Genomic DNA, 13436 nt, shown 5'->3' with positions numbered 1-13436 from the left:
GTTTGGGCAACCCGAAGCTAGGTGACCCAATATTGCACAACTATGGCACTTGATGTGAGCATGTGGATTCTTATCTTGAATCTTGTTCTTGCTCAACATCTTGGCATCTTGAATATGAGTTGGATGTCTTGCTTTTGCCTTGCCACCCCTTCTTGTTCTCTTTTTCATCATCTTCAAGTCATCAACTTGATCATCATGGTTGATCTTGACTTGAGGTTGGGGTGCCTTCTCTTGCTCAACTTGTGGCTTCGGTTGAGCTTCTTGTTGCTTCACCAATTGCTTGGTTGGACACATTGAGGTGAGGTGACCCCAAGTGCGGCAATTGAAGCATTTGACATGTTTAATCTTTTCTTCTTCCTTCTTCAACTTGAGGTTTTCTTTGTTGGGGCAACCATTTGCAAAGTGTCCCATCTCATGGCATTGAAAGCGCATGAAATGAGATAGTTTCATTTCTTCTTGCTTCTTCATTTTCCTATCATATTTATTCTTGCCCCACCTCTTGCCTTTGGCTTTGCTCTTGTTGGAACCAATGCCGCTCATGTCACCAAAGTTTCTTTGATTTTTGATTATGCTTTCAAGGGTGACTTTTGATTTTGTCCATCTCTCCATCTTGTTGCTCAAATACTTCACTTGACTTTGGAGCTCTTTGTTTTCTTCTACAAGGTTAGTCTCATATTGCATAGTAGAAGAAGAACAAGCATCTATATGTGAAGTACATGGCATAGACAATAAATCATCACATGAGGTGGATACATGTTTCTTGCCTACATCACAAGGGTTAGCAATATTTTGCAATTGATCCTTTGACCCATGTGATGAGCTCTCACTAGTTTTAATTTCTTTATTAGAAAACTTGCTAGTGAGTAAAGCATGGTCTAGTACCAAGTTCTCATGAGCAACACTAAGCTCCTCATGAGTCAATTTCAGCTCCTCATGTGAACAACTCATGACATAAAGTAGATGTTTTTGTTGTTCACATGTGTCTTTGAGAAATGAGTTTTCTTTTTCCAATTTGATTGTTTTGGCTAACACTTTCTCAAATAATTGGTTCATGCTAGCATATCTACTCAAGAGCTCATTATATGAATTAGGATCAATCACATTGCAATTTGATACCTTTGTGTCACCTTGTGACCTGAAGCAATGTGATGATGGAGATGAGCTTGAAGTAGAAATATCATCCATGTATGAATCAACTTGATCATCAAGTGTGCTTGGAGTAGGATCATCATTTGCAGCACTTGAATCATCACCATCAATCATGTCAAGTGAGCTAGTTGTACATTGATCATCATCATCACTTGACCATGAGGTGGAGCAATCTTCCACAACTACCATATCGTGGATGTGCTCACCATCCTCATGTATTTCCTGTATGGCCTTAAAATCATCATGATCATCGGAGGCCGCCCCATATTTCTCATTTAGATAACTCCAAATCTCATGGGCGGTTTCCTTGTCCATGACCTCACAAAGAATGCAATCATGCAAAGATCTAAATAATATGTTAGTAGCTTGGATGTCTAGATCTAGGCATTTCTCTTGTATTTGAGTTAGATTTCTTTCATCCAACATATGAGAAAAACCTACATCTACCATCCATCACATTTGAGGGCAAATAAACTTAAAATTGCATGTCATCCAATTTTTCCACCGTGCAAAGTGTGTGCCATCAAAAATGTGTGGACACTCAACATCTAGCCCATAAGACGCCATCCTCTCGGGTCGATAAGGACCACAAATGAGAGACCTCGGCTCTGATACCACTTGTAGGATCGAGATGGCGGACTAGAGGGGGGTGAATAGTCCTTTCTAAAACTAATTGCGCCGGCTAACCGAAACTTATGCTGAATTGAAACTATTCGCTTAGCCAAGACTTCACCCCTCTAACTATGACTTTAAGGCACTTCCAAAAAGATCCTACACAAAGCAAATGGAGAGTGCCGAGCTAGTAAGAGCTCTCGTAACAATTCTAATGCCAAGCCACACAAGTCTAAGCACTAGTACTTCACAAACAAGGGGAGCTCCTACACAATTCTAATGGGCAATAGCACAAAGCCAAACCTAAGCTCACTAGATGCTCAAGGACAAGGATACACAATACAAACTCAAGAGCTCAACTTGCTTAGCTACACAATCTAAGCAAGAGCAACTAATTAAACTACACAAGCTAACTAGTTACACTATGATCTCTACTTCTAGCTACACAAGCAAGAAGATGATTAGCAAGCTACACAAACTAACTAAACACTAGAGAGCAACTACACAAGCACAAGATATATATGAATGTAAATACAAGGCTTGTGATTTGGAGAATGCAAACCATGGAGAAGAGTAGACAAGATTGACACGGTGATTTTTATCCCGAGGTTCACTTGGTTGCCACCAAGCTAATCCCCGTTGAGACAAGCTCCAAGGTTGCCGCCGATCCTCTTGCTAGTGGTGACTCTCAAGTCACACTCTCCCACGTGGAGTGCTCACACCGAGCTCTAGCACATGATCCGGACGAATCACTTGTTGCTCTTCACGTCTCGCTCAACTAGAGTTGCTCTTCGCGGCTCCCGCGGGGTGAGCACAATACCCCTAACAATCTCTTCTCCGGAGCATCACACAATCTTCTTGCGGGCTTCAACGGAGCCTCTTCCCACCAAGCCGTCTAGGAGGTGGCAACGTCCAAGAGTAACAAGCACACCAGCTTGCAACACAATCACCTAGTGCCACTCGATGCAATCTCTCAAAGCAATCGTACTAGAATCGCTCTCTCACTCAATCGGATGATCACTATCAAGTTAGAGTGAGTAGAGGGCTCTCAAGCACTCTCACACATGGACACCAAGTACCCAAGGTGCTCACCACCCTCAAATGGCCGGCCACACCCTCTATTTATAGAGGGAGGCCCCAAACTAGCCGTTACACTCAAATCCCGTGAAAACAGAGATTTCGCGGACTGTCCGCCTCACAGAAACCGGACCGTCCGCCATTCAAAACCAACGGCTAGAACTGCAATTATTATGTGTCAGAGTCGACCGTTAGAGCCCCGGGCGGACTGTCCGCGCCCCTGGGGCGGACTATCCGCGGTTCAAAACTTCGAACCAACCGATTTGCAAACGTCTCTGACTAAATCTGGAAGTGACCGGCGGACTGTCCGCTCCCCATGGGCGGACTGTCCGCAGATCAAAAAGTGAGCACACACAGAAACCATAGTGTTTCTGTCCCAGAATTTTAAGTAGGAGGCGGACCGTCCGTCCCCAAGGACCGGACGGTCCGCAGTTCATTTTGGACACCCAAGATAGAACTACCAAGATTCTGCGCCCGTTTCAGCTTTTAAGGGCGGACCGTCCGCCCCCATGGACCGGACGGTCCGCAGTTTATTTTGGACCACCAACAAAGCCAAAAACGGCTCTGTTAGAGCTCATCCGAGATAACGGCGGACCGTCCGCCCCCCATGGGCGGACTGTCCGTAGGTCTATTTCCAGCAGAAATGTATCTCGGTAAAACGGCCATAACTCTTAGCTCCGATGTCCAAATTAGGTGATCTTGGATTCTATGGAAAGCTAATTCAGAGGGCTACACAACCCAACTGAATACTTGGTCCAAAACATAATGGATCAAAGCAGTATTCCACTCCAAGAGACAATCTAATTTCCGAAGAAAACCGAAAAACCTTTCTTGCTTCCCAAAGTTGATCAACATCAACTCCAACTCTTTCTCCTTTGCAAATGTGCCAACACCACCACGTGAACAACACCATGTGCATGTGTGTTAGCATTTCACAATCATTTTCAAAGGATTTTCACTTGATCTCACCATGCCACTCGATCCTAGCAACATCGCAATGTTAGATCGCTCAAGTGGCACTAGATGACCGATATGCAAACAAGTTTGCCCCTCTTGATAGTACGGCCATCTATCCTAAATCCGGTCATGCACTTCTCTACACAACTTTTGACCGGTGAAATGAAATGCCCTACAAGTCATACCTTTGCCTTGCGCATTTCATTTCATTTTCCCAAATGTTGATGCCACACAAGCACCAAATTCCTTCAAGCCTTTTGATCATCTTCATAAGTCAACACTTGGCTTGATCTTCCTTAAATGATATGATCCACTCCATATCATCACATGACCTCTTTGGTCCATCGATCTTGACCTTGCTCGTTCTTCACCGTTGCCTCGGTCCATCGGCGCCAAATCTTGCCCAAGCTTCACCGCCTCGCGGTCCCTCGCTTCAAAGCCTTGACTTGCCCTTCTCCATTGCAACCGGTCCATCAAGCCAAGCCTTGTCTTGATCTTCTCCATTTTGGTCATATAACTCCATATTATGTCTCATATGCAATGACCTCCTCGATCACACTATATGAGCATAGCATCAACCCTTAGCCATTTCTCCTCCATGGCACATGTTGCTCATACTAGTGTCTTTATGTGGACTAATCTCCTGTGTATCTCAACATAAACACTTATTAGTCCACCTAAGTTGTCACTCAATTATCAAAACCAAACAAGGGCCTTTCATACTCCCACGTCTATTGCAGAGGCATACGCATCTCTTGATGCAGATGATCGGAAAGAAGCTGTTCGTAACGAGATGGACTCAATTCTATCCAATGGAACTTGAGAATTAACTAAACAACCATATGGTTGCAAACCAGTTGGTTGTAAATGGGTGTTCAAGAAGAAGCTTAGGCTTGATGGTACTATTGAGAAGTACAAGGCTCGACTTATGGTCAAAGGGTATACATAAAAGGAAGGAGAAGACTTCTTTGATACTTACTCACCCGTTGCTAGATTGACCACTATTCAAGCACTACTTTTCCTAACTACCTTATATGGTCTTATCGTTCATCAAATGGACGTAAAGACAACTTTTCTAAACGAAGAGTTGGATGAGGAGATTTACATGGATCAGCCAGATGGGTATGTATCTAAGGGTCAAGAAAGTAAGGTGTGCATGCTATTAAAATCCTTGTATGCGGGCTTTGTCATTAATGAGGCAGATAGATGTGTGTACTATCGCTATGGTGGGGGTCACGGAGTTGTATTATGCTTGTATGTGGATGACATACTGATTTTTGGCACAAATATTGATGTGATCAATGATGTCAAGTCTTTCTTGTCAAAGAGCTTTGATATGAAAGACCTGGGAGAAGTTGATGTGATCCTCAACATCAAGCTTATTAAGGATGAGAATGGGATTACTCTTTCACAATCCCATTATGTGGAGAAGATTGAGCAGATTCGGTTACATGGACAACAAGCCATCTCCAACACCTTATGATCCTAGTTTGATACTTTGCAAGAATAAGAAAATTGCTAAGGACCAATTGAGGTACTCTCAGATTGTTGGTTCACTCATGTACTTAGCTAGCGCAACGAGGCCCGATATATTTTTTATTGTGAGCAAATTGAGCAGGTTCATGTCAAACCTGGATTCTGATCATTGGCATGCACTTGATCGGGTTATGCGCTACTTGATAGGTACTATGAGCTATGAGATTCACTATTCTAGGCACAATGCTGTGCTGGAGGGATATAGTGATTCGAACTGGGTTTCTGATGCAGATGAGCTGTATGCCACGAGTGGGTATGTGTTACCTTAGAAGGTTGTGCGATATCATGGAGGTCTTGCAAACAGACCATTTTGACAAGGTCAACCATAGAAGCAGAACTTACTTCTTTAGACACGGCCACTATTAAAATAGAGTGGTTGCGTGAACTCTTGACGGACTTGCATATGGTTAAAAAACTAGCGTCGGCTATCCTTATGAACCGCGACAATCAAAAAGTGATAGTCAAGGTTAACAGTAATAAGGATAATATAAAGTTATCAAGACACGTCAAGAGACTACTGAAGTCAGTTAGGAAGTTGAGAAACTCCAGAGTGATAAGTGTAACTTATATATCAACAGAGAAAAATCTGGCAGATCTCTTTAAAAAAGGCTTCCACGGAGTGTGATTGAAAATGCATCAAGAGAGATTGGTATGAGACAGGTTGTCATAGTAGTAATTCAATCTATGTGATCGGAGATCCTGTGAATTAGGACCTGGGAAGAACAAGTGTTGGTTAACTGAGGAGAGTAACTTTTTTAACCCTCTCTAAGTGAAGATGCAATACTCTCAAATGCTGTAAGACAAGTTGGCTATACGCCTTAACGTGTTTCTATTAGCTTTGATAAGCAAAGATGCTGTCATACAGAGTATTGTTGAAAGAATATAATTGTATTAATTATGAGCCTGACCATTAAACGTCGCACTCTATAAGACTTGGGTGATCTCTTGCAAGCTCATGAAGAGACCAGAAAGTACGACGAATATGCTCCACCCGCGGGGTAGGCTACTGGCATCCATGTACCGGTTATGACTTTGAGTGAAACTTGTTCGCAGAAAACTAGCAATTTAAGGCATAGTCCATTGTCAAATTATGAATAAGTGTACTTTGAAGCTCTAGACAACACTACTATATCAAACAGTAGTAAGAAACATGCAAAATTCTGAACGGGCATTTGAGATCTAGTGGGGAATTGCTGGAATTAATGGGATTTGCCCATTGGAAGTTTTGGAATTCCTATAAATCTCAAAGGCCCATATCTGCAAGAGCAAATGGTGCACACTTTAGTCCACCTTGCTAGTGGAGGGGTGAGATGGCCAACATAATATAGAGGTTGTCTCCACCCCTCCAAGCTATGTGATGGGGAAGACAAGATAAACACCACACGCGCGCGCACGCCACGCCTCGCCTCACCGGGCGGGGCGAGCGGCGCGGACGCGCGACACCTACGTGAATGGTCCGCCGAAATTCGGCCCCTCACCTTGCTGGGCCGCGGCTTCCTTTTGCAGTTTTTATTTTTAGTAACTTGGGCTCTAAGTCTGCGAGAATCTTATCTAATCGGTTTAGATCGCTAACGCGGCGCGAGGTCAGTTTGACTTCCTTATATATATATATATATATATATATATATATATATATATATGTATATATATATGATCCATCGGCTTCCACCAGAACTGCGCCGCCACCGTAGCCTTCTCCATCCCGAGCGCCGGCATGCACGGCAAACGGGAGAGCAGGTCTCCGGAACCCTTCGCCTTTGGGATCCTTCACCGAGAGAGGGCGAATAAGGTTTTTAGAAAGCACTTCGCGTCTTGCATTCAACTCCGTCGCCTCACGGGCCAGCTACTTTCGTCGTCTCCAGCAGCGACGGTTAGCAGCGACGGTTCATCATCGTCAACCCTTCAGCCAAGACTCAGTACGTAATCTGTGATCTGATCTATCTTTTAAGCATATATCAAGACTCAGTAGTAATCTGTGATCTGATTTATCTTTTAAGCATATATCCTGATGCTATCACGTATGTTAGTTCTATGCATGCTAGTTCTATGTTAGTTCTATGCATGCTAGTTCCTATGTTTATTATAATTTATTTCATACAGAATTCATACGGAATTTCATGCTGCGTTTGCCTGTATTCTCAACAATTATCACGGATTATTGCCTTAGCTTTGACAAATGGAAAGAATCTGAAAAGTCATGCATGGTGCATCTGTACTTCAGCCATTTCAGTTTGGAATAATCTATACCGGCACAGTTTATACAAATCTTCAATGAACAAACTAAAAAGCTTTACCCGTAACTTAATTATGACATCAGAATCGGAACATATCTATGCCTGAAGGACTCCTTATATCTCTCAAGCAGCGGCGGCGTCCGCGGCTGTGTTACATACAGTTTAATTATCTCAATTATGACTTCAGAATTGGGGGTTCAGCGTAGGGGCCATTCAACCAGCCATCGGCGACCTTTTTGTATGCGGCTTCGGTCATGTGGATGCCGTCCCAGCTCACGTATGATGATGGGTTAGAGCACACACTTGCGCCTTGCTCACCGCACTTCTTCTTCAGGTTGAAGTTGTAGTTGCCCTGCCCTCCTGCTCCGCAGCAAGCTTGCAAAGCTGTGCTGAAACCTGCAACAGATCAAAATGTTCAGATATCATGGTACAAAGATCTGAACCATAAATGCAGCCTTGCAAATTACAGCTAATTGATCGTTTCAGTCGTACCATGTTGAACATATCGATAACATCCCAATAAGTTTTTATGATATAGATGTGGTCCGAAACTCTGAATCCCCCAAATGTACTGGAGTAGCATAACATGCTATTGAAGAGGGAGAACTCACCAAATTTTCCAGGGTTGACAACAAACTGCATTGCAGCCTTGAAGTAATCCCCATACATGATTTTTGTATTGGGGTACTTCTTCTGTAGCTCATCAAGCTGCTGCTGCAGCTCCCTGTTGTGGTGGAAGGCGAGGCGGTTATACCTCCGGAGGCACCCAGTGCGGGCGTTGTAGTCTGATTTCCTGCTGGTGTTGTACAACGTCAGGTACAACGGGAAGCAACCGATCGGTAGAATGCCTGGCACCAACAAGTCTGTTGCCCCAAGCTCAATCAATTTCTGCAACAAAATCATTTTCTTAAAATTTGCTGAAGGTGAGTTAAAATTTAGGGAAATATACTCTAAAAAAATATGTCGCCGAACTAGTTTTACTCTCAAGTATTTGCAATTCAAAGCAACAATTGTATTACACGGTTAAGCTAGTTAGGCAGTTGGCGATGCACCACAGTAGTGTGGATTATATCTATTCTGTACTCTTGAAATGCGTGGAAACAAACCATTTTTTAGGGCCATGTCATGTGACAGCCATTTCATGATGGGCATGCCCATAACAAATGATTCCTCGCTATCTTTACCCACCCTACCTTTTACACCTTTTACACGACCATTCTCTCTTCATTGTGCAATCATGTTCTACCTGAAGTCCCCATCCTTGCATCACGTGGGGCTGCACTAAGCAACAATCTAACGGACTGTGCACAAGCTCAAGGTGGCATGCGAAGTACAGAACCATGCCATCACAAATTCAGGTGTAATTGATTTTTGTGAAAAAAAACAATTTTTTCCTTTTGGGAACAGTTGAGCAATGGCGACTTAGCGTTAAGAGCCTAGTCAGAAGATTCTACCCTTCAGGAGGACACCATATCTGCACATGTTCTCCCCCCTATTATAATGGTTACAAAGATTGATAACCCACTTGAACATAAAAATAGCATCAGGTTGAGATCTACAGATTCGAGTCAAAAAATGTGAAAACTATGTCTGAAAGCTTATTAAGTAGCCTAGTATACCACTAGTCACTCTTCTCATCACTATATACGGGACCTTTTAAAAGATTAAGCCCAGATAATTCAAAGAATTTTAAGAACCAATTCCAAAACCATGGTTTCTATTCACCCCACACAATTTTAAGTGCTTTCTGGAGTGTTCTTCATGCAATCTCATGTTTACTTCTTGTATACCGCAGTGTCCAGCTATGGCAGATGAGCATGCTGACTGAAATCAGCAGTATCATACACTTCACTTGCCCTGGGCACCTGAACCTCCAAATGCAGCACATTTTGCTACTTTGCTACTTCAGATATAAGTATGCTTTACTCAGAAACAAAAAGAAGTAAATATGCAGCATGCTAGGGCTAGCAGTGATTATCAAGCCCTAGTTCACAGACAATACCTCAACGCCATTGGCGATGGCCTTGGCAACAAGGGGCACATAAGTCTTGACATCAGAAAATGGGACACCGGAGAACAGCGGCGCGTTGTAGTCATTGCCCCCAAACTCCCCCACCACAAACAGGGACTTGCTGAAGTAGTCCTTGCAGTCTGCAATTAGCACAAGCCAATGAAGCATGATCCCCTGGTAAAATTTTGGGACAAAGAAATTCAGTGCAGGTGAATCGGCTCCTCGAACCTTTCTCCGATTTGCAGAGTGACGGCTTCATGTCCTGGAGCCAGCCGATCTGGGTGTTGATGGAGCCGGTGTTCCAGATGCGCTGGTCGATGCCGTGCGCCTTGAAGAAGGAGTACTCCAGAGCCGTCGCGCCGGTGATGGCGAAGTTGGCGCCCTTCCTGAAGTCCTTGCCCTGCGCCTGCGACGGCGGCGGCAGCGGCAGCCCGAAGTGCTCGGCTGCAGAAGTGGCAAAAGATCCCCATCAGAAAAAGGGGGGAGATTTCACATCATTCACTCTGCTACTGCGCAATGTATAAAGGTCACGAACTCATGATTCACAAAGCGGCAATGCTGCCCGAGTGAGGAGCACAGTGGCGATTGAAGCAGGAACGTATTTCTGGTCTGACTTATCTTTCCAAAAAGAAAAAGAAAAAGAAAAAGAAAAGATCCTTTAATTGACATCAATACTTTGCTGTTTGCTCTAGCAGAAGGGAGACAGCAATAATTCACAGCGTGGCAAAGGAAGAGCTCTTTTAACAGCAGTTTTTCTACCGTTCGTTTCATCTTCTCAAAAGGGTGAAGAAATCACCCCTTTTGACTTGATTAAAAGAAACAGATCTTTTATCAACAAATTCTTGTAGCCAATCTAAAAAAAGATAAGAAAAGGTATCAGTTATACACTTGATTTTCGCTTGGCTCCACCAAACATAAAGAACCCAGAAACAGAGTATGGAACAAGCGAAATTGGGTTGGGAGTAGAATACTGAACCGGTCAATTTCATCTTGACCACCGGAGTCAGAGCATGGTCTCGTCTCGTCACACTCAAATCAACACTTTTTAGCAACAAGGACGTTTCAATTAGATATTACGAAGTCCACACATATAGTACTTAGCAAAAAGTAGTCGCGAAAACAAAACAAAACAGATGCTGATGGGTGAAGCAGCAGAAAGAAGTGTACAGTAACAGTACCGAGGAAGTCGACGACGAGGCGGCCGTTGGAGCAGCGCCCGGTGGGCTTGCGGAAGAAGGTCATCCCGTAGGGCGGGCGCGCGGTGGTGAGCGCCTTGGGCGTGCCGTTGACGATGAGGTTGCCGGCGTCGGAGAGCGAGTCGCCGAAGCTGAAGATGGCCCTGTACGACTTCCGGCTCCTGGCCGCGGCGCAGGTGGCCGGCATCGCCGCGACGAGCGCGGCGGCGAGCAGGACGAGGAGCACGCCCCGGCGCCCCGGCGGCGCGTGGGCGGCGGCGGCCATCGCGGGTGTCGGCGGGGGGCTGCGCTGGTGGCGACGCGGCCCGACGCGCATGTGCGGTAAGAGAGAGAGAGTAAGCGGAGCAAAGTTCCTTGCTTGTGTGGCGCGTTGCTCTGATCTGTCTTGCTTTATACAAGTGCAGTGCAGGCGGGGCGGGCCGCTGCGGCAGGCGCGAGAGTTGAATGAGGTGAGTGAGGTGGTGGTGGAAGCTTGCAGGTGCGGCAGAGAGATGAGGTGTGGCCGGCACTGTTCCGGATGATGATTGACGGTGACGATGCAGTTTCTGAGCTTGTCGTACAGTAGCTGCTGTTAGCTGCAGCCATAACTGGTTAACTGCAATTTCAAGCGCTAGCACGAGTTGTTAGAGGTGTTTGGTCATAATATACGTGTTTAGTTTTGCCATTTATCTTTCCTTCTTGTTCTTGTATTGCCATTTCAACAATGTTCAGAGGCTTCCTGAGAATTTCTGGATCCAACGACCTAAGAATGCGGCACTCCACTCCCCATCCACTACATGCGAGCTGGGCCCTCGTTAGTCGTTACTGACAGGTGATAGGATAGGAGTGGTTTTTCTATTCCTCCTGGGGTGGATCCCCGGTCATAATGAGATGCTGTTTCTCTTTCTGTGATCCGGCATCATTATGAAGTGGATCTATACGAACCGGGTTCAACTCCCACTTGGCCCGGGCTTTCACGTTTGGGAAGTGCAGTAAAAAAAAACTGCTAGCTTTGCGAGCTCCCGGACACTTTTCTTTGCTCGCCTTTTCTGCGGTAAAGATGACAACGGGTATAAAATATCCGCGTGTCCGCGGATACCAAATTCGACGGGCGCGGATACGGGTTTGCATTTATACGCGCGGACGCGGACGCGGATATAACCTTAAACCCGATGGATATCTGCTAATGGGTTTGAAAAAATAATATCCGCATCCGCAAACCCGCCAAACCTGCAAACTTAATTGGACTTTTTATGTAATAATAGTTTTGAACACTGACTCTTACGATGATGACTAAAGCTTGCGGGTACACGGGCGTGCCCGCGGGTACGCGGATATCCGCGGATAGCGGTTACGGGCGTCGTTTCGTGCCTGTGACGGGTTGCGGGCGCGGGTACGGGTACGAATTTTAGCACACAAGTGCGGGTTTACAGAGTTATTATTCGCACGAATTGTACCGTTTGCCATCCATACTCTGCGGTTTGGGCAGGTCGTTCAACCGTCCATTCATTTGCCCTCTTCCGAGCCCTTTACTTCTTTAGCCCTAGAGGCCCTTGAGGTCTGAGGAAATTGCAGACGCTGCCTTAAATAAGTTTTGCTTCAAACAAAGTACAAGCGCAGAGTTCATATAGATGCATACATACTCACCACTATGGAGGCGCACACGCATACAAAACTGATATGATCACTTTTTTTTTTGCGAGGAACTGATATGATCACTTAGGACAGACTAGACTTGTCTATCTTATCTTGATATTGGCCAAGTCATCATTGTCAAAGTATTTTTTGAAGGAATCAAACAGGGGAGGAGTCCACTAATACTCGCATTCATCAAAGTGGAGCAAAAGAATAATTAGTCATAGATGTGAGTACTCATGCTGAGTGAGAGATTCGAACCCGAGTAAACAGGACACTCAGTTTGCATCCTAAGTAAGTTTTAAGGGAGGCACAACTTCGAGAGATTTTACCTAATAAGTTGCATACAAACTTCTAATAAGACTTATGTATTTTGAATGAGGTCATAATTCCATCGATAACGGGGAGTAGAATATTCAAGGGCTTCTGGCTTTGATGGCCTGGAACTCCTCATGGACAACGCTCTAAAATAATGTGGAGTTGTACTTTTCTGCCATCTCATGCAAGTGGTTTTGACCAAAACGGTATGATATCGTCTAATCACGTGATTTTGATAAAACAAGTAGAATTGTTGGATCCCATGATCTACAATTCTTAAACTTTAGTTAGTAGAGTTACATCACAACTAGGAGTATTCGTGGAGAAAAACATCGCTTTCTAACTAACGCGGTCAACACCAATCCATTCATGCAAAACCACATCTATAAACAGGATACCAAATTCAAGTGAACATATATGACAAGGATTGAACTTGACTGTCATCAACAATGTACAGTGGCTTATTAGACTTATGTTGCAAAACATGAAACAACCATTCCAGTTCACATCCAATCCAACCAATTAATTAGATGGAAATTGTGGCCTAAACATTCCAAGTTTCGTGAGTTCACAATATCAAAATGAACTCCCGTAGTAAAACATCTATTCTCGGGAGCCAAGAACGGTGGCAGCAAATGTGGGAGTACATTCCCTGTTCTCTTGCCACTCATTGTGTACGCACTAATAAAAGATTCCATGGATTTTGTGGGTAGAGTACAATTTGTGGAGCAA

The 13436-nt window shown here is 44.5% G+C and overlaps 1 protein-coding gene across 1 annotated transcript; it reads right to left on the bottom strand.

Moving 5' to 3' along the window:
* Positions 1–7514: 7514 nt before the first annotated feature.
* Positions 7515–11116, bottom strand: LOC112888402 (GDSL esterase/lipase At5g45910-like). Its single transcript, XM_025954610.1, has 5 exons — positions 10755–11116; positions 9805–10020; positions 9568–9716; positions 8177–8453; positions 7515–7961 (listed from the first exon to the last, which is right to left on the bottom strand). Exons 1-5 carry the CDS (start codon positions 11086–11088, stop codon positions 7741–7743), a joined length of 1197 nt encoding a protein of 398 aa, XP_025810395.1. The 5' UTR covers positions 11089–11116; the 3' UTR covers positions 7515–7740.
* Between the last annotated feature and the right edge of the window lie 2320 nt (positions 11117–13436).

This window comes from Panicum hallii, chromosome 4 (genome assembly GCF_002211085.1).
Source record: "Panicum hallii strain FIL2 chromosome 4, PHallii_v3.1, whole genome shotgun sequence".
Taxonomy (NCBI): domain Eukaryota; kingdom Viridiplantae; phylum Streptophyta; class Magnoliopsida; order Poales; family Poaceae; genus Panicum; species Panicum hallii.
Note: the sequence above shows the minus strand (reverse complement) of the source record. Positions and strands in the feature narration are given on the sequence as shown.